Source organism: Oncorhynchus mykiss, chromosome 24 (genome assembly GCF_057628025.1).
Source record: "Oncorhynchus mykiss isolate SJ-2025 chromosome 24, ASM5762802v1, whole genome shotgun sequence".
NCBI classification, from domain to species: Eukaryota; Metazoa; Chordata; class Actinopteri; order Salmoniformes; family Salmonidae; genus Oncorhynchus; species Oncorhynchus mykiss.
In genome coordinates this window covers 44,128,474-44,150,853 of record NC_143045.1, presented here as the reverse complement: position 1 = coordinate 44,150,853, position 22,380 = coordinate 44,128,474, and the positions used below count along the sequence as shown (strand labels likewise).

Here is a 22,380-nt window from a genome sequence, read left to right as displayed (position 1 = left end):
TGAAATGCTGAATACAACAGGTGTAGTAGACCTCACAGTGAAATGCTGAATACAACAGGTGTAGTAGACCTGACAGTGAAATGCTGAATACAACAGGTGTAGGTAGACCTCACAGTGAAATGCTGAATACAACAGGTGTAGTAGACCTCACAGTGAAATGCTCAATACAACAGGTGTAGTAGACCTGACAGTGAAATGCTGAATACAACAGGTGTAGTAGACCTCACAGTGAAATGCTGAATACAACAGGTGTAGTAGACCTTACAGTGAAATGCTGAATACAACAGGTGTAGTAGACCTTACAGTGAAATGCTGAATACAACAGGTGTAGTAGACCTGACAGTGAAATGCTGAATACAACAGGTGTAGTAGACCTCACAGTGAAATGCTGAATACAACAGGTGTAGTAGACCTCACAGTGAAATGCTGAATACAACAGGTGTAGTAGACCTGACAGTGAAATGCTGAATACAACAGGTGTAGTAGACCTGACAGTGAAATGCTGAATACAACAGGTGTAGTAGACCTCACAGTGAAATGCTGAATACAACAGGTGTAGACAGTGAAATGCTGAATACAACAGGTGTAGACAGTGAAATGCTTACTTACGAGCCCCTAACCAACAATGCAGTTTTAAAAATAAATTGATAAAATAAAAATATCTAAAAGTAACAAGTAATTAAAGAGTCAATGTGGAGGCTATATACAGGAGTACCAGTACAGAGTCAATGTGGAGGCTATATACAGGGTATTACGGTACAGAGTCAATGTGGAGGCTATATACAAGGTATTACGGTACAGAGTCAATGTGGAGGCTAAATACAGGGGGTACCGGGACAGAGTCAATGTGGAGGCTATATACAGGGGGTACCGGGACAGAGTCAATGTGGAGGCTATATACAGGGGGTACCGGTACAGAGTCAATGTGGAGGCTATATACAGGGGGTACCGGGACAGAGTCAATGTGGAGGCTATATACAGGGGGTACCGGGACAGAGTCAATGTGGAGACTATATACAGGGGGTACCGGGACAGAGTCAATGTGGAGGCTATATACAGGGGGTACCGGGACAGAGTCAATGTGGAGGCTATATACAGGGGGTACCGGGACAGAGTCAATGTGGAGACTATATACAGGGGGTACCGGGACAGAGTCAATGTGGAGGCTATATACAGGGTATTACGGTACAGAGTCAATGTGGAGGCTATATACAGGGGGTATCGGTACAGAGTCAATGTGGAGGCTATATACAGGGTATTACGGTACAGAGTCAATGTGGAGGCTATATACAGGGTATTACGGTACAGAGTCAATGTGGAGGCTATATACAGGGTATTACGGTACAGAGTCAATGTGGAGGCTATATACAGGGGGTACCGGTACAGAGTCAATGTGGAGGCTATATACAGGGGGTACCGGTACAGAGTCAATGTGGAGGCTATATACAGGGTATTACGGTACAGAGTCAATGTGGAGGCTATATACAGAGTATTACGGTACAGAGTCAATGTGGAGACTATATACAGGGGGTACCGGTACAGAGTCAATGTGGAGGCTATATACAGGGTATTACGGTACAGAGTCAATGTGGAGGCTATATACAGGGGGTACTGGTACAGAGTCAATGTGGAGGCTATATACAGGGGTACTGGTACAGAGTCAATGTGGAGGCTATATACAGGGGGTACTGGTACAGAGTCAATGTGGAGGCTATATACAGGGTGTACCGGTACAGAGTCAATGTGGAGGCTATATACAGGGGGTACTGGTACAGAGTCAATGTGGAGGCTATATACAGGGGGTACCGGTACAGAGTCAATGTGGAGGCTATATACAGGGGGTACCGGTACAGAGTCAATGTGGAGGCTATATACAGGGGGTACCGGTACAGAGTCAATGTGGAGGCTATATACAGGGGGTACCGGTACAGAGTCAATGTGGAGGCTATATACAGGGGGTACCGGTACAGAGTCAATGTGGAGGCTATATACAGGGGGTACTGGTACAGAGTCAATGTGGAGGCTATATACAGGGGGTACCGGTACAGAGTCAATGTGGAGGCTATATACAGGGGGTACCGGTACAGAGTCAATGTGGAGGCTATATACAGGGTATTACGGTACAGAGTCAATGTGGAGGCTATATACAGAGTATTACGGTACAGAGTCAATGTGGAGACTATATACAGGGGGTACCGGTACAGAGTCAATGTGGAGGCTATATACAGGGTATTACGGTACAGAGTCAATGTGGAGGCTATATACAGGGGGTACTGGTACAGAGTCAATGTGGAGGCTATATACAGGGGTACTGGTACAGAGTCAATGTGGAGGCTATATACAGGGGGTACTGGTACAGAGTCAATGTGGAGGCTATATACAGGGGTACCGGTACAGAGTCAATGTGGAGGCTATATACAGGGTGTACCGGTACAGAGTCAATGTGGAGGCTATATACAGGGTGTACCGGTACAGAGTCAATGTGGAGGCTATATACAGGGGGTACTGGTACAGAGTCAATGTGGAGGCTATATACAGGGGGTACCGGTACAGAGTCAATGTGGAGGCTATATACAGGGGGTACCGGTACAGAGTCAATGTGGAGGCTATATACAGGGGGTACCGGTACAGAGTCAATGTGGAGGCTATATACAGGGGGTACCGGTACAGAGTCAATGTGGAGGCTATATACAGGGGGTACCGGTACAGAGTCAATGTGGAGGCTATATACAGGGGGTACTGGTACAGAGTCAATGTGGAGGCTATATACAGGGGGTACCGGTACAGAGTCAATGTGGAGGCTATATACAGGGGGTAACGGTACAGTCAATGTGGAGGCTATATACAGGGGGTACCGGTACAGAGTCAATGTGGAGGCTATATACAGGGGGTACCAGTACAGAGTCAATGTGGAGGCTATATACAGGGGTACCGGTACAGAGTCAATGTGGAGGCTATATACAGGGTGTACCGGTACAGAGTCAATGTGGAGGCTATATACAGGGTGTACCGGTACAGAGTCAATGTGGAGGCTATATACAGGGGGTACTGGTACAGAGTCAATGTGGAGGCTATATACAGGGGGTACCGGTACAGAGTCAATGTGGAGGCTATATACAGGGGGTACCGGTACAGAGTCAATGTGGAGGCTATATACAGGGGGTACCGGTACAGAGTCAATGTGGAGGCTATATACAGGGGGTACCGGTACAGAGTCAATGTGGAGGCTATATACAGGGGGTACCGGTACAGAGTCAATGTGGAGGCTATATACAGGGGGTACTGGTACAGAGTCAATGTGGAGGCTATATACAGGGGGTACCGGTACAGAGTCAATGTGGAGGCTATATACAGGGGGTACCGGTACAGAGTCAATGTGGAGGCTATATACAGGGTATTACGGTACAGAGTCAATGTGGAGGCTATATACAGAGTATTACGGTACAGAGTCAATGTGGAGACTATATACAGGGGGTACCGGTACAGAGTCAATGTGGAGGCTATATACAGGGTATTACGGTACAGAGTCAATGTGGAGGCTATATACAGGGGTACTGGTACAGAGTCAATGTGGAGGCTATATACAGGGGGTACTGGTACAGAGTCAATGTGGAGGCTATATACAGGGGTACCGGTACAGAGTCAATGTGGAGGCTATATACAGGGTGTACCGGTACAGAGTCAATGTGGAGGCTATATACAGGGTGTACCGGTACAGAGTCAATGTGGAGGCTATATACAGGGGGTACCGGTACAGAGTCAATGTGGAGGCTATATACAGGGGGTACCGGTACAGAGTCAATGTGGAGGCTATATACAGGGGGTACCGGTACAGAGTCAATGTGGAGGCTATATACAGGGGGTACTGGTACAGAGTCAATGTGGAGGCTATATACAGGGGGTACCGGTACAGATTCAATGTGGAGGCTATATACAGGGGGTAACGGTACAGTCAATGTGGAGGCTATATACAGGGGGTACCGGTACAGAGTCAATGTGGAGGCTATATAGAGGGGGTACTGGTACAGAGTCAATGTGGAGGCTATATACAGGGGGTACCGGTACAGAGTCAATGTGGAGACTATATACAGTGCCTTGCGAAAGTATTCGGCCCCCTTGAACTTTGCGACCTTTTGCCACATTTCAGGCTTCAAACATAAAGATATAAAACTGTATTTTTTGTGAAGAATCAACAACAAGTGGGACACAATCATGAAGTGGAACGACATTTATTGGATATTTCAAACTTTTTTAACAAATCAAAAACAGAAAAATTGGGCGTGCAAAATTATTCTGCCCCCTTAAGTTAATACTTTGTAGCGCCACCTTTTGCTGCGATTACAGCTGTAAGTCGCTTGGGGTATGTCTCTATCAGTTTTGCACATCGAGAGACTGACATTTTTTCCCATTCCTCCTTGCAAAACAGCTCGAGCTCAGTGAGGTTGGATGGAGAGCATTTGTGAACAGCAGTTTTCAGTTCTTTCCACAGATTCTCGATTGGATTCAGGTCTGGACTTTGACTTGGCCATTCTAACACCTGGATATGTTTATTTTTGAACCATTCCATTGTAGATTTTGCTTTATGTTTTGGATCATTGTCTTGTTGGAAGACAAATCTCCGTCCCAGTCTCAGGTCTTTTGCAGACTCCATCAGGTTTTCTTCCAGAATGGTCCTGTATTTGGCTCCATCCATCTTCCCATCAATGTTAACCATCTTCCCTGTCCCTGCTGAAGAAAAGCAGGCCCAAACCATGATGCTGCCACCACCATGTTTGACAGTGGGGATGGTGTGTTCAGCTGTGTTGCTTTTACGCTAAACATAACGTTTTGCATTGTTGCCAAAAAGTTCAATTTTGGTTTCATCTGACCAGAGCACCTTCTTCCACATGTTTGGTGTGTCTCCCAGGTGGCTGGTGGCACACTTTAAACAACACTTTTTATGGATATCTTTAAGAAATGGCTTTCTTCTTGCCACTCTTCCATAAAGGCCAGATTTGTGCAATATACGACTGATTGTTGTCCTATGGACAGAGTCTCCCACCTCAGCTGTAGATCTCTGCAGTTCATCCAGAGTGATCATGGGCCTCTTGGCTGCATCTCTGATCAGTCTTCTCCTTGTATGAGCTGAAAGTTTAGAGGGACGGCCAGGTCTTGGTAGATTTGCTGTGGTCTGATACTCCTTCCATTTCAATATTATCGCTTGCACAGTGCTCCTTGGGATGTTTAAAGCTTGGGAAATCTTTTTGTATCCAAATCCGGCTTTAAACTTCTTCACAACAGTATCTCGGACCTGCCTGGTGTGTTCCTTGTTCTTCATGATGCTCTCTGCGCTTTTAACGGACCTCTGAGACTATCACAGTGCAGGTGCATTTATACGGAGACTTGATTACACACAGGTGGATTGTATTTATCATCATTAGTCATTTAGGTCAACATTGGATCATTCAGAGATCCTCACTGAACTTCTGGAGAGAGTTTGCTGCACTGAAAGTAAAGGGGCTGAATAATTTTGCACGCCCAATCTTTCAGTTTTTGATTTGTTAAAAAAGTTTGAAATATCCAATAAATGTCGTTCCACTTCTTGATTGTGTCCCACTTGTTGTTGATTCTTCACAAAAAAATACAGTTTTATGTCTTTATGTTTGAAGCCTGAAATGTGGCAAAAGGTCACAAAGTTCAAGGGGGCCGAATACTTTCGCAAGGCACTGTACAGGGGGTACCGGTACAGAGTCAATGTGGAGGCTATATACAGGGTATTACGGTACAGAGTCAATGTGGAGGCTATATACAGGGGGTACCAGTACAGAGTCAATGTGGAGGCTATATACAGGGGGTACTGTTACAGAGTCAATGTGGAGGGGCACCGGTTAGTTCAGGTAGTATGTACATGTAGGTAGAGTTATTAAAGTGACTATGCATAGATGACAACAGAGAGTGGCAGCGGTGTGGAGAGGGGAAGTGAAAATATTCTGGGTAGCCATTTGATTAGCTGTTCAGGAGTCTTATGTCTTGGGGGTAGAAGCTGTTTAGAAGCCTCTTGGACCTAGACTTGGCGCTCCAGTCCCGCTTGCCGTGCGGTAGGAGAGAGAACAGTCTATGACTAGGGTGGCTGGAGTCTGGCAATTTTTAGGGCCTGGATGGCAGGACCCTCGTTCACACTACTCTCTGTAGTGCCTTGCGGTCGGAAGCCGAGCAGTTGCCATACCAGGCAGTGATGCAACCAGTTTTTTAGTGATGTGGACACCAAGGAACCTGAAGCTCTCAACCTGCTCCACTACAGCCCAGTCAATGAGAATGGGGGAGTGCTCAACCCTCTTTTTCCTGTAGCCCATAATCATCTCCTTTGTCTTGATCACATTGAGGGAGAGGTTGTTGTCCTGGCACCACACGGCCAGGTCTCTGAGCTCCTCCCTGTTGGCTGTCTCATCGTTGTCTGTGATCGGACCTACCACTGTTGTGTCATCTGCAAACTTAATGATGGTGTTGGAGTCGTGCCTGGCCGTGCAGTCGTGGGTGAACAGGGAGTACAGGAGGGGACTGAGCACGCACCCCTGTGGAGCCCCCGTGTTGAGGATCAGCGTGGCGGATGTTTTGTTACCTACCCATACCACCTGGGGGGCGGCCCGTCAGGCAGTCCAGGATCCAGTTGCAGAGGGAGGTGTTTAGTCCCAGGATCCTTAGCGTATTGATGAGCTTTGAGGGCACTATGGTGTTGAACGCTGAGCTGTAGTCAATGAATAGCATTCTCACATAGGTGTTCCTTTTGTCGAGGTGGGAAAGGGCAGTGTGGAGTGATATAGAGATTGCATCATCTGTGGATCTGTTTGGGTGTTATGCAAATTGGAGTGGGTCTAGGGTTTCTGGGATGATGGTGTTGATGTGAGCCATTACCAGCCTTTCAAAGCTCTTCATGGCTACAGACGTGAGTGCTACGGGTCTGTAGTCATTTATGCAGGTTCTTGGTCACCTCCCTGACCTAGGCCCTTCTCCTCCCAATTTCTCAGTTTGGGCGGGCTGCCAGCTCTAGGAGGAGTCTAGGTTGTTCCAAACTTCTTCCATTTAAGAACGATAAAGGTCACTGTAACACTGCATGCTGACATGCACTGTCAACTGCGGGACCTGATATAGACAGGTGTGTGTGCGCCTTTCCAAATCATGTCCAATCAATTGCATATACCACAGATGGACTCCAATCAAGTTGTAGAAACATCTCAAGGATGATCAATGGAAACAGGAAGCACCTGAGCTCCTTTTCATGTTTCATAGCAAAAGGTCTGAAAACTTATGTAAATAAGGTATTTTTTTTTAAAAATGTAATACAAAATGTGGAGAAAGTCAAGGGGTCTGAATACTTTCTGAATGCACAGTATTCCTCTTTATGGGTTCTGATCCTATGTATTCAGCTGTAAGGGTTCTGATCCTATGTATTCAGCTTTCAGGGTTCTGATCCTATGTTTTCAGCTGTAAGGGTTCTGATCCTATGTATTCAGCTTTACCCATCCCGGATCTGGGAGCGTTGTCATCAACTACAGTAATTAGCATAAGGTATGTTTTTAATTTTTTTATACATTTCCTAAAATTTCTTAAAACCCGTTTTTGCTTTGTCATTATGGGGTATTGTGTGAAGATTGAGGAGGCAAATGTTTTTATTTATTCCGTTTTAGAATAAGACTAACGCAACAAAATGTGGAAAAGGTCAAGGGGGTTGAATACTTTCTAAATGCACTGCATGGCTTAATCTAATGCTTACCCTAAAATAATGCACTTAAAAAAAAAATTGGCACATCATTGAGCACGTTACACATCATTAAATATATCGACGCAACAATTACAGACAGAAGCGTACAAATAGTTAAACTCAATTGAAATAAAATAAAATGGACTAAAATATAATTCCAATATATAGGTCTGTGTAGCCTGTGATGGTCAAGAAAATTATGTAAAGATGTGTTACGTAAAGATGTATTATGTAAAGATGTATTATGTAAAGATGGCGTATTGCGTAAAGATGTATTATGTAAAGATGGCGTATTGCGTAAAGATTGTCAATTATGTAAAGATGTGTTACGTAAAGATGTATTATGTAAAGATGTATTATGTAAAGACGGCGTATTGCGTAAAGATGGTCAATTATGTAAAGATGTGTTACGTAAAGATGGCGTATTGCGTAAAGATGGTCAATTATGTAAAGATGTGTTACGTAAAGACAGCGTATTGCGTAAAGATGGCGTATTGCGTAAAGATGGCGTATTGCGTAAAGATGTATTATGTAAAGATGGCGTATTGCGTAAAGATGGTGTATTGCGTAAAGACGGCGTATTGCGTAAAGATGGCGTATTGCGTAAAGATGTATTATGTAAAGATGGCGTATTGCGTAAAGATTGTCAATTATGTAAAAATGTGTTACGTAAAGATGTATTATGTAAAGATGTATTATGTAAAGATGGCATATTGCGTAAAGATGTATTATGTAAAGATGGCGTATTGCGTAAAGATTGTCAATTATGTAAAGATGTGTTACGTAAAGATGTATTATGTAAAGATGTATTATGTAAAGATGGCATATTGCGTAAAGATGTATTATGTAAAGACGGCGTATTGCGTAAAGATGTATTATGTAAAGATGTATTATGTAAAGATGGCGTATTGCGTAAATATGTATTATGTAAAGATGGCGTATTGCGTAAAGATTGTCAATTATGTAAAGATGTGTTACGTAAAGATGTATTATGTAAAGATGTATTATGTAACGATGGCGTATTGCGTAAAGATGTATTATTTAAAGACGGCGTATTGCGTAAAGATGGTCAATTATGTAAAGATGTGTTACGTAAAGATGGCGTATTGCGTAAAGATGGTCAATTATGTAAAGATGTGTTACGTAAAGACAGCGTATTGCGTAAAGATGGCGTATTGCGTAAAGATGGCGTATTGCGTAAAGATGTATTATGTAAAGATGGCGTATTGCGTAAAGATGGCGTATTGCGTAAAGACGGCGTATTGCGTAAAGATGGCGTATTGCGTAAAGATGTATTATGTAAATATGGCGTATTACGTAAAGATGGCGTATTGCGTAAAGATGGCATATTGCGTAAAGGTGTATTATGTAAAGATGGCGTATTGCGTAAAGATGGCGTATTGCGTAAAGATGTATTATGTAAAGATGGCGTATTGCGTAAAGATTGTCAATTATGTAAAGATGTGTTACGTAAAGATGTATTATGTAAAGATGTATTATGTAACGATGGCGTATTGCGTAAAGATGTATTATTTAAAGACGGCGTATTGCGTAAAGATGGTCAATTATGTAAAGATGTGTTACGTAAAGATGGCGTATTGCGTAAAGATGGTCAATTATGTAAAGATGTGTTACGTAAAGACAGCGTATTGCGTAAAGATGGCGTATTGCGTAAAGATGGCGTATTGCGTAAAGATGTATTATGTAAAGACGGCGTATTGCGTAAAGATGTATTATGTAAAGATGGCGTATTGCGTAAAGATGTATTATGTAAAGATGGCGTATTGCGTAAAGATGGCGTATTGCGTAAAGATGGCATATTGCGTAAAGGTGTATTATGTAAAGATGGCGTATTGCGTAAAGATGTATTATGTAAAGACGGCGTATTGCGTAAAGATGTATTATGTAAAGACGGCGTATTGCGTAAAGATGTATTATGTAAAGACGGCGAATTGCGTAAAGATGGCGTATTGCGTAAAGATGTATTATGTAAAGATGGCATATTGCGTAAAGACGGCGTATTGCGTAAAGACGGCGTATTGAGTAAAGACAGCGTATTGCGTAAATATGGCGTATTGCGTAAAGACGGCGTATTGCGTAAAGACGGCGTATTGCGTAAAGATGTGTTACGTAAAGATGGCGTATTGTGTAAAGATGGCGTATTGTGTAAAGATGGCGTATTGTGTAAAGATGGCGTATTGTGTAAAGATGGAGTATTGTGTAAAGATGGAGTATTGTGTAAAGATGTGTTACGTAAAGATGGCGTATTGTGTAAAGATGGCATATTGTGTAAAGATGGCGTATTGTGTAAATATGTGTTGCGTAAAGATGGCGTCTTTTGTAAATATGGCGTATTGTGTAAAGATGTGTTACGTGAAGATGGCGTATTGCGTAAAGATGGCGTATTGTGTAAAGATGGCGTATTGAGTAAAGATGGTGTATTGTGTAAAGATGTGTTACGTAAAGACGGCGTATTGTGTAAAGATGTGTTACGTAAAGATGGCGTATTGTGTAAATATGGCGTATTGCGTAAAGATGGTGTATTGTGTAAAGATGTGTTACGTAAAGACGGCGTATTGCGTAAAGATGGCGTATTGTGTAAAGATGCCGTATTGCGTAGATGGCGTATTGCGTAAAGATGGCGTATTGTGTAAAGATGGCGTATTGTGTAAAGATGTGTTACGTAAAGATGGCATATTATGTAAAGATGGCGTATTGTGTAAAGATGGCGTATCGTGTAAAGATGGTGTATTGTGTAAAGATGGTGAATTGTGTAAAGATGGTGAATTGTGTAAAGATGGTGAATTATGTAAAGATGTGTTATGTAAAGATGGTGAATTATGTAAAGATGGCGTATTGTGTTTTTATTTTACCTTTATTTAACCAGGCAAGTCAGTTAAGAACAAATTCTTATTTTCAATGATGGCCTGGGAACAGTGGGTTAACTGCCTGTTCAGGGGCAGAACGACAGATTTGTACCTTGTCAGCTCGGGGGTTTGAACTCACAACCTTCCGGTTACTAGTCCAACGCTCTAACCACTAGGCTACCCTGCCGCCCCATGTGTAAAGATGGTGTATTGTGTAAAGATGGTGTATTGTGTAAAGATGGTGAATTATGTAAAGATGGTGAATTATGTAAAGATGGTGTATTGTGTAAAGATGGTGTATTGTGTAAAGATGGTGAATTATGTAAAGATGGTGTATTGTGTAAATATGTGTTATGTAAAGATGGTGAATTATGTAAAGATGGTGTATTGTGTAAAGATGGTGTATTGCGTAAAGATGGTGCATTGTGTAAAGATGGCGTATCGTGTAAAGATGGTGTATTGTGTAAAGATGTGTTATGTAAAGATGGTGAATTATGTAAAGATGGTGAATTATGTAAAGATGGTGTATTGTGTAAAGATGGTGAATTATGTAAAGATGGTGTATTGTGTAAAGATGGTGTATTATGTAAAGATGGTGTATTGTGTAAAGATGGTGTATTGTGTAAAGATGGTGTATTGTGTAAATATGTGTTATGTAAAGATGGTGAATTATGTAAAGATGGTGAATTATGTAAAGATGGTGTATTGTGTAAAGATGGTGTATTGGGTAAAGATTGTGTATTATGTAAAGATGGTGTATTGTGTAAAGATGGTGTATTGTGTAAAGATGGTGAATTATGTAAAGATGGTGTATTATGTAAAGATGGTGTATTGTGTAAAGATGGTGTATTGTGTAAAGATGGTGAATTATGTAAAGATGGTGTATTATGTAAAGATGGTGTATTGTGTAAAGATGTGTTATGTAAAGAATTATGTATAATGCCTCTTTGTATTTGTAGTCAGTGTCACATTCATTCTGAAGTTATTGGCGGTCACAGAAAGACAGATAAAAGTCTTGATTTTGTGTTTAGTGGAGATCTTCGCGGAAGGCGGAAAAAAGCATCTAACGACATTGTAGAAAAGGCACAAAAAAAAAACGAACTGCTCCTTTAATTACAGGTGCCTCTGAGCTATAGAGACGTGTAGAGATCCCAATGTCTTTAAAATGGTGCTGCCCATGTAATACAGGCTTTCGTGCACTAGAGATCTCTATACAACTTCATGCTCTGAGATCACCTGCATCCTTACCTGCGTTCTTTGTGTCTTAATTCGGTACCAAACAACTCTTCCACGTAGGGATTTGCATCATCACTGAACGATTTGGGAGGATTTTATTTTTGTATTGTATATTAACGTGTGTATTCCCCGCCTTTCCAAACATTATTAATAGATAAATAGATTAGATAAATAGATTAGATAAATAGATTAGATAAATAGATTAGATTAAACAGATTTTGGTCTACCTGGTTAAATAAAGGTGATCTGGTCTACCTGGTTAAATAAAGGTGATCTGGTCTACCTGGTTAAATAAAGGTGATCTGGTCTACCTGGTTAAATAAAGGTGATCTGGTCTACCTGGTTAAATAAAGGTGATCTGGTCTACCTGGTTAAATAAAGGTGATCTGGTCTACCTGGTTAAATAAAGGTGATCTGGTCTACCTGGTTAAATAAAAGGTGATCTGGTCTACCTGGTTAAATAAAGGTGATCTGGTCTACCTGGTTAAATAAAGGTGATCTGGTCTACCTGGTTAAATAAAGGTGATCTGGTCTACCTGGTTAAATAAAGGTGATCTGGCCTACCTGGTTAAATAAAGGTGATCTGGTCTACCTGGTTAAATAAAGGTGATCTGGTCTACCTGGTTAAATAAAGGTGATCTGGTCTACCTGGTTAAATAAAGGTGATCTGGTCTACCTGGTTAAATAAAGGTGATCTGGTCTACCTGGTTAAATAAAGGTGATCTGGTCTACCTGGTTAAATAAAGGTGATCTGGTCTACCTGGTTAAATAAAGGTGATCTGGCCTACCTGGTTAAATAAAGGTGATCTGGTCTACCTGGTTAAATAAAGGTGATCTGGTCTACCTGGTTAAATAAAGGTGATCTGGTCTACCTGGTTAAATAAAGGTGATCTGGCCTACCTGGTTAAATAAAGGTGATCTGGTCTACCTGGTTAAATAAAGGTGATCTGGTCTACCTGGTTAAATAAAGGTGATCTGGTCTACCTGGTTAAATAAAGGTGATCTGGTCTACCTGGTTAAATAAAGGTGATCTGGCCTACCTGGTTAAATAAAGGTGATCTGGTCTACCTGGTTAAATAAAGGTGATCTGGTCTACCTGGTTAAATAAAGGTGATCTGGTCTACCTGGTTAAATAAAGGTGATCTGGTCTACCTGGTTAAATAAAGGTGATCTGGCCTACCTGGTTAAATAAAGGTGATCTGGTCTACCTGGTTAAATAAAGATGATCTGGTCTACCTGGTTAAATAAAGGTGATCTGGTCTACCTGGTTAAATAAAGGTGATCTGGCCTACCTGGTTAAATAAAGGTGATCTGGTCTACCTGGTTAAATAAAGGTGATCTGGTCTACCTGGTTAAATAAAGGTGATCTGGTCTACCTGGTTAAATAAAGGTGATCTGGTCTACCTGGTTAAATAAAGGTGATCTGGTCTACCTGGTTAAATAAAGGTGATCTGGTCTACCTGGTTAAATAAAGGTGATCTGGTCTACCTGGTTAAATAAAGGTGATCTGGTCTACCTGGTTAAATAAAGGTGAAATAAAAAAAATACAAATAAATGTAAAAGTGCAAACTGACTTACTTAGCTGCTCTACCGAGTGGTCTGGGACAGTCGTTTACTAATGAGTAACTTCCTTAATGGTTTTGGGAAACAGCTCGGCGATGTAACAATGTTCCTACGAAGGTCCTAACGTTAAACATAGCCTTAAGACGCTTCTGACAAAACTGTCTCTATTATAAAGGAGAGGCCTTGTCATCAACCTCGCCCCGTCAACCTCTCCCCGTCAACCTCGCCCCACACAGATCAGTGAGTTCATAATGTTGTTCAAACACTAGATGGCGCCAAAAACCCATGAAAACCTCTCCCCACACAGATCAGTGAGTTCATAATGTTGTTCAAACACTAGATGGCGCCAAAACCCATAAATACCTCTCCCCACACAGATCAGTGAGTTCATAATGTTGTTCAAACACTAGATGGCGCCAAAACCCATGAAAAGCTACAACACTATGGTGAAACAGACTGATATTTGCCATTGGTATGGTAGAAAACTGTAGATGTTGCCATTGGTACGGTAGAAAAACTGTAGATGTTGCCATTGGTACGGTAGAAAAACTGTAGATGTTGTGCCTAGGGGGGGTGGTTCAGGGGGGTTCAGTAGGGTTAGGGGGTTCAGTAGGGGCTAGGGGGTTCAGTAGGGGCTAGGGGGGGTTCAGTAGGGGCTGGGGGGGGGTTCAGTAGGGGCTAGGGGGGGGTTCAGTAGGGGCTAGGGAGGGGTTCAGTAGGGGCTAGGGGGGGGTTCAGTAGGGGCTAGGGGGGGTTCAGTAGGGGCTGGGGGGGGGGTTCAGTAGGGGCTAGGGGGTTCAGTAGGGGCTAGGGGGTCTCAGTAAGATGTGGGCCTATGGGGGTTCAGTAGGGGCTAGGGGGTTCAGTAGGGGCTAGGGGGTCTCAGTAAGATATGGGCCTATGGGGGTTCAGTAGGGGCTAGGGGGTCTCAGTAAGATGTGGGCCTATGGGGGTTCAGTAGGGGCTAGGGGGTTCAGTAGGGGCTAGGGGGTTAGTGTCCCGTGAGGGGTGTAGTCTACTCACAGTGTCCCGTGAGGGGTGCAGTCTACTCACAGTGTCCCGTGAGGGGTGCAGTCTACTCACAGTGTCCCGTGAGGGGTGCAGTCTACTCACAGTGTCCCGTGAGGGGTGCAGTCTACTCACAGTGTCCCGTGAGGGGTGCAGTCTACTCACAGTGTCCCGTGAGGGGTGCAGTCTACTCACAGTGTCCCGTGAGGGGTGCAGTCTACTCACAGTGTCCCGTGAGGGGTGCAGTCTACTCACAGTGTCCCGTGAGGGGTGCAGTCTACTCACAGTGTCCCGTGAGGGGTGCAGTCTACACAGTGTCCCGTGAGGGGTGCAGTCTACACAGTGTCCCGTGAGGGGTGCAGTCTACTCACAGTGTCCCGTGAGGGGTGCAGTCTACTCACAGTGTCCCGTGAGGGGTGCAGTGTACTCACAGTGTCCCGTGAGGGGTGCAGTCTACTCACAGTGTCCCGTGAGGGGTGCAGTCTACTCACAGTGTCCCGTGAGGGGTGCAGTCTACACAGTGTCCCGTGAGGGGTGCAGTCTACACAGTGTCCCATGAGGGGTGCAGTCTACTCACAGTGTCCCGTGAGGGGTGCAGTCTACTCACAGTGTCCCGTGAGGGGTGCAGTCTACTCACAGTGTCCCGTGAGGGGTGCAGTCTACTCACAGTGTCCCGTGAGGGGTGCAGTCTACTCACAGTGTCCCGTGAGGGGTGCAGTCTACTCACAGTGTCCCGTGAGGGGTGCAGACTACTCACAGTGTCCCGTGAGGGGTGCAGTCTACTCACAGTGTCCCGTGAGGGGTGCAGTGTACTCACAGTGTCCCGTGAGGGGTGCAGTCTACTCACAGTGTCCCGTGAGGGGTGTAGTCTACTCACAGTGTCCCGTGAGGGGCGCAGTCTACACAGTGTCCCGTGAGGGGTGCAGTGTACTCACAGTGTCCCGTGAGGGGTGTAGTCTACTCACAGTGTCCCGTGAGGGGTGCAGTCTACTCACAGTGTCCCGTGAGGGGTGTAGTCTACTCACAGTGTCCCGTGAGGGGTGCAGTCTACACAGTGTCCCGTGAGGGGTGCAGTGTACTCACAGTGTCCCGTGAGGGGTGTAGTCTACTCACAGTGTCCCGTGAGGGGTGTAGTCTACTCACAGTGTCCCGTGAGGGGTGCAGTCTACTCACAGTGTCCCGTGAGGGGTGCAGTGTACTCACGGTGTGTAGCAGGGTGTGGCTTGTCCTCCTCCTCTTCAGTGTCGGGGCCAGAGCACCACTCATCTCCACTGTACGGCTGTTTCTTCTCCAACACACACCGCCGTTTACTGCGCATCACGCCTTCTACTGGGAGGGGACAACACACACACACATTTTGGATGTGTAACTATAACAGGCCATAACGCTTAATTATTACACAGCATCCATCATGAGACTACAGGTCAGCGGGAGGGAGAAGAGAGGAAGGAAGGAAGGAGAGGGAGGGAGGAAGGAAGGAGAGAAGGGAGGGAGGGACAGAGGAAGGAGGAGAAAGGAAGGAGAAGAAGGAACTAGAAGAAGGAAGGAAGGAAGGAAGGAAGGAAGGAAGGAAGGAAGGAAGGAAGGAAGGAAGGAAGGGAGCAGGGACTCAGCCTGGCCCGCCTAGCAGCAGGGACTCAGCCTGGCCCGCCTAGCAGCAGGGACTCAGCCTGGCCCGCCTAGCAGCAGGGACTCAGCCTGGCCCGTCTAGCAGCAGGGACTCAGCCTGGCCCGTCTAGCAGCAGGGACTCAGCCTGGCCCGTCTAGCAGCAGGGACTCAGCCTGGCCCGTCTAGCAGCAGGGACTCAGCCTGGCCCGTCTAGCAGCAGGGACTCAGCCTGGCCCGTCTAGCAGCAGGGACTCAGCCTGGCCCGTCTAGCAGCAGGGACTCAGCCTGGCCCGTCTAGCAGCAGGGACTCAGCCTGGCCCGTCTAGCAGCAGGGACTCAGCCTGGCCCGTCTAGCAGCAGGGACTCAGCCTGGCCCGTCTAGCAGCAGGGACTCAGCCTGGCCCGTCTAGCAGCAGGGACTCAGCCTGGCCCGTCTAGCAGCAGGGACTCAGCCTGGCCCGTCTAGCAGCAGGGACTCAGCCTGGCCCGTCTAGCAGCAGGGACTCAGCAAGGCCCGTCTAGCAGCAGGGACTCAGCCTGGCCCGTCTAGCAGCAGGGACTCAGCCTGGCCCGTCTAGCAGCAGGGACTCAGCCTGGCCCGTCTAGCAGCAGGGACTCAGCCTGGCCCGTCTAGCAGCAGGGACTCAGCCTGGCCCGTCTAGCAGCAGGGACTCAGCCTGGCCCGTCTAGCAGCAGGGACTCAGCCTGGCCCGTCTAGCAGCAGGGACTCAGCCTGGCCCGTCTAGCAGCAGGGACTCAGCCTGGCCCGTCTAGCAGCAGGGACTCAGCCTGGCCCGTCTAGCAGCAGGGACTCAGCCTGGCCCGTCTAGCAGCAGGGACTCAGCCTGGCCCGTCTAGCAGCAGGGACTCAGCCTGGCCCGTCTAGCAGCAGGGACTCAGCCTGGCCCGTCTAGCAGCAGGGACTCAGCAAGGCCCGTCTAGCAGCAGGGACTCAGCCTGGCCCGTCTAGCAGCAGGGACTCAGCCTGGCCCGTCTAGCAGCAGGGACTCAGCCTGGCCCGTCTAGCAGCAGGGACTCAGCCTGGCCCGTCTAGCAGCAGGGACTCAGCCTGGCCCGTCTAGCAGCAGGGACTCAGCCTGGCCCGTCTAGCAGCAGGGACTCAGCCTGGCCCGTCTAGCAGCAGGGACTCAGCCTGGCCCGTCTAGCAGCAGGGACTCAGCCTGGCCCGTCTAGCAGCAGGGACTCAGCCTGGCCCGCCTAGCAGCAGGGACTCAGCCTGGCCCGTCTAGCAGCAGGGACTCAGCCTGGCCTATGCATTCACATTTGCTCCCAGCAGACAGTCATTGGTTTACGTAAACGGTCAGGTGGCAGTGTGTGTGTGTGTTAGCTGGTTTACATTCTCTTTAATCATTGGCCCTCTTCAGGTGTGAGTTGAGGAGGGGAGAGGAGGGGGGTAGATTAGTGGGGAGGACGAGAGGAGGGGGGTGAGATGACTTGCATTTAATTTGAATGCGTTTCTGTTTATTTAGCTAGAGGGAAATTAGATCAGAGAGAGAACCGGAGGTTTCCCTTCAAAGGACCCGCCCAATCATTCTCACTCTCTCTGTCTGGGTGGTGGACCATTCTTCATAGGGAAAACTGTTGAGCGTGAAAAACCCAGCAGCGTTGCAGTTTTTGACTCAAACCGGTGCGCCCTGGCACCTACTACCATACCCCCTTTCAACGGCACTTCAATCTTTTGTCTTGCCCATTCACCCTCTGAATGGGACACATACACCACCAGTCTCAACTGTCGTAAAGCTTTCAAATCCTTCTTTAACCCCGTCTCCTCCTCTTCATCTACACTCAGCTGCTCTCAGTCCACCTCACCTATCTCTATAAACCATCCCTCAGCTGCTCTCAGTCCACCTCACCTATCTCTATAAACCATCCCTCAGCTGCTCTCAGTCCACCTCACCTATCTCTATAAACCATCCCTCAGCTGCTCTCAGTCCACCTCACCTATCTCTATAAACCATCCCTCAGCTGCTCTCAGTCCACCTCACCTATCTCTATAAACCATCCCTCAGCTGCTCTCAGTGCACCTCACCTATCTCTATAAACCATCCCTCAGCTGCTCTCAGTGCACCTCACCTATCTCTATAAACCATCCCTCAGCTGCTCTCAGTCCACCTCACCTATCTCTATAAACCATCCCTCAGCTGCTCTCAGTCCACCTCACCTATCTCTATAAACCATCCCTCAGCTGCTCTCAGTCCACCTCACCTATCTCTATAAACCATCCCTCAGCTGCTCTCAGTCCACCTCACCTATCTCTATAAACCATTCCCTCAGCTGCTCTCAGTGCACCTCACCTATCTCTATAAACCATCCCTCAGCTGCTCTCAGTGCACCTCACCTATCTCTATAAACATCACATCCCTCAGCTGCTCTCAGTGCACCTCACCTATCTCTATAAACCACCCCTAAGCATTTTGTGTGTGTGTGTGTGTGTGACGGGAAGCCCAGATGACTCAGTTTCACAAATTCATATTACTGCCTGTCAATCTCCCCCAAATCAGCAGTCACTCACACACACACACACACACACACACACACACACACACACACTAAATAATAATAGACAGGCAAACAAATGCAAATAGTCACAGCATGGACAAAGAATGCAAATCCACAACCAGTTCTAGCCTTGCTGCTAAAAGACAGATGGCAGGCCCCTAGACCACTGTTCTGGAAACAGTTTACTGCTGTTAAAGACAGATGACAGGCCCCTAGACCACTGTTCTGGAAACAGTTTACTGCTGTTAAAGACAGATGACAGGCCCCTAGACCACTGTTCTGGAAACAGTTTACTGCTGTTAAAGACAGATGACAGGCCCCTAGACCACTGTTCTGGAAACAGTTTACTGCTGTTAAAGACAGATGACAGGCCCCTAGACCACTGTTCTGGAAACAGTTTACTGCTGTTAAAGACAGATGACAGGCCCCTAGACCACTGTTCTGGAAACAGTTTACTGCTAGTAAAGACAGATGACAGGCCCCTAGACCACTGTTCTGGAAACAGTTTACTGCTGTTAAAGACAGATGACAGGCCCTACAGAGACCACTGTTCTGTTAGACTTCCTGTGTCTCTCTGGTCAAATCTGCACCAGAAATACCAGATTAGCTACCTACACCACCCACAGCAGGAAACGTGTGCATGTGTTTCGTGTGGGATGTGTGTGCGATTTTGTGCGTGTGTATGTATTGTGTGTGTGTGTGTGTGTCTCTCGGTGTGCACTATATAACTTGTTTTCCCCTCACACTGAAATGCCCTGACCTTTCTGTCAGGCGTCAGAATTTCCTCTGCCTTCCGATGGTAGCCTACAGCTGCAATGTGACGTTAGTATGTGTGTGTGTGTGTGTGTGTGTGGTAATACCCTACCTTTGGCGTCAGGCTCCTGCACAGGGGTGATAGTGTCTCTCTGTTCCCCAGAGTCCATGGACACACTTCTCTCTCTCTTCGTCTTCATCATCCCCCCAACGCCACTCACCGATTGGCTGACAGCCTTCAGGCCAGGGTTGCCCGCCCCCAGGCCCTTATTGGCCCCCTCCTGCTGCTGGGTCACATTGGAGAGCTGGGATTGGCTGTCGCTGCTCACTTGCTTGCCATGATTGGTCAGCTTATTGTCAGGGTGCATTTGAACGGCTGGGGTGGGTCTGGGGTAGGGGTACAGACGATGTGGTGTCCGTCCGTCTGTTTGAAGTCACACTGCTGCTTGTCTACACAGCTGGTGAGACGGAGAAGAAAACAGGCTCAAAACTAATAGGCTCGGGAACTAACAGGCTCGGGAACTAACAGGCTCGGGAACTAACAGGCTCGGGAACTAACAGGCTCAGAACTAACAGGCTGGGGAACTAACAGGCTCGGGAACTAACAGGCTCGGGAACTAACAGGCTGGGGAACTAACAGGCTCGGGAACTAACAGGCTCGGGAACTAACAGGCTCGGGAACTAACAGGCTCGGGAACTAACAGGCTCGGGAACTAACAGGCTCGGGAACTAACAGGCTCGGGAACTAACAGGCTCAGAACTAACAGGCTGGGGAACTAACAGGCTCGGGAACTAACAGGCTCAGAACTAACAGGCTCGGGAACTAACAGGCTCGGGAACTAACAGGCTCGGGAACTAACAGGCTCGGGAACTAACAGGCTCGGGAACTAACAGGCTCGGGAACTAACAGGCTCGGGAACTAACAGGCTCGGGAACTAACAGGCTCAGAACTAACAGGCTCGGGAACTAACAGGCTCGGGAACTAACAGGCTCGGGAACTAACAGGCTCGGGAACTAACAGGCTCGGGAACTAACAGTCTCGGGAACTAACAGGCTCGGGAACTAACAGGCTCGGGAACTAACAGGCTCGGGAACTAACAGGCTCGGGAACTAACAGGCTCGGGAACTAACAGGCTCGGGAACTAACAGGTTCGGGAACTAACAGGTTCGGGAACTAACAGGCTCGGGAACTAACAGTCTCAGAACTAACAGGCTCGGGAACTAACAGGCTCGGGAACTAACAGGCTCGGGAACTAACAGGCTCGGGAACTAACAGGCTCGGGAACTAACAGGCTCGGGAACTAACAGGCTCGGGAACTAACAGTCTCAGAACTAACAGGCTCGGGAACTAACAGGCTCGGGAACTAACAGGCTCGGGAACTAACAGGCTCGGGAACTAACAGGCTCGGGAACTAACAGGCTCGGGAACTAACAGGCTCGGGAACTAACAGTCTCAGAACTAACAGGCTCGGGAACTAACAGGCTCGGGAACTAACAGGCTCGGGAACTAACAGGCTCAGAACTAACAGGCTCGGGAACTAACAGGCTCAGAACTAACAGGCTCGGGAACTAACAGGCTCGGGAACTAACAGGCTCGGGAACTAACAGGCTCGGGAACTAACAGGCTCGGGAACTAACAGGCTCGGGAACTAACAGGCTCGGGAACTAACAGGCTCGGGAACTAACAGGCTCGGGAACTAACAGGCTCGGGAACTAACAGGCTCGGGAACTAATAGGCTCGGGAACTAACAGGCTCGGGAACTAACAGGCTCGGGAACTAACAGGCTCGGGAACTAACAGGCTCGGGAACTAACAGGCTCGGGAACTAACAGGCTCGGGAACTAACAGGCTCGGGAACTAACAGGCTCGGGAACTAACAGGCTCGGGAACTAACAGGCTCGGGAACTAACAGGCTCGGGAACTAACAGGCTCGGGAACTAACAGGCTCGGGAACTAACAGGCTCGCGAACTAACAGGCTCGGGAACTAACAGGCTCGGGAACTAACAGGCTCGGGAACTAACAGGCTGGGGAACTAACAGGCTCGGGAACTAACAGGCTGGGGAACTAACAGGCTGGGGAACTAACAGGCTCGGGAACTAACAGGCTCGGGAACTAACAGGCTCGGGAACTAACAGGCTCGGGAACTAACAGGCTCGGGAACTAACAGGCTCGGGAACTAACAGGCTCGGGAACTAACAGGCTCGGGAACTAACAGGCTCAGAACTAACAGGCTCGGGAACTAACAGGCTCGGGAACTAACAGCCTCGGGAACTAACAGCCTCGGGAACTAACAGGCTCGGGAACTAACAGTCTCAGAACTAACAGGCTCGGGAACTAACAGGCTCGGGAATTAACAGGCTCGGGAACTAACAGGCTCGGGAACTAACAGGCTCGGGAACTAACAGGCTCGGGAACTAACAGGCTCGGGAACTAACAGGCTCGGGAACTAACAGGCTCGGGAACTAACAGGCTCGGGAACTAACAGGCTCGGGAACTAACAGGCTCAGAACTAACAGGCTCGGGAACTAACAGGCTCGGGAACTAACAGGCTCGGGAACTAACAGGCTCGGGAACTAACAGGCTCGAGAACTAACAGGCTCGGGAACTAACAGTCTCAGAACTAACAGGCTCGGGAACTAACAGGCTCGGGAACTAACAGGCTCGGGAACTAACAGGCTCGGGAACTAACAGTCTCAGAACTAACAGGTTCGGGAACTAACAGGCTCGGGAATTAACAGGCTCGGGAACTAACAGGCTCGGGAACTAACAGGCTCGGGAACTAACAGGCTCGGGAACTAACAGGCTCGGGAACTAACAGGCTCGGGAACTAACAGGCTCGGGAACTAACAGGCTCGGGAACTAACAGGCTCGGGAACTAACAGGCTCGGGAACTAACAGGCTCGGGAACTAACAGGCTCGGGAACTAACAGGCTCGTAACAGTGCAGTAATATCTAACAATTCACAAAAATACACACAAACCTAAAAGTAAAAGAATAGAGTTAAGAAATACATAAATATTAGGACGAGCTGGGCCTCCCGGGTGGCGCAGTGGTCTAAGGTACTGCATCACAGTGCTAGCTGTGC

General features: G+C 47.1%; 1 protein-coding gene across 6 annotated transcripts in view; it reads right to left on the bottom strand.

Annotated features, from left to right (window-relative positions):
• Positions 1-22,380, bottom strand: part of bcl9l (bcl9 like) — a 105,082-nt gene that overhangs the window by 23,273 nt on the left and 59,429 nt on the right. For 2 of the 6 annotated variants that reach the window (XM_090219054.1, XM_090219055.1), the window contains 2 exons: positions 19,407-19,752; positions 15,616-15,738 (listed from right to left, as the gene is read on the bottom strand). In XM_090219054.1, coding sequence (XP_090075180.1) covers positions 15,616-15,738; positions 19,407-19,662 — 379 coding nt within the window. In that variant the 5' untranslated portion in view covers positions 19,663-19,752. Of the gene's footprint in view, positions 1-15,615; positions 15,742-19,406; positions 19,753-22,380 lie in introns of all 6 variants that reach the window. The other 4 variants (XM_090219052.1, XM_090219053.1, XM_090219056.1 and 1 more) reach the window with 2 other exon arrangements.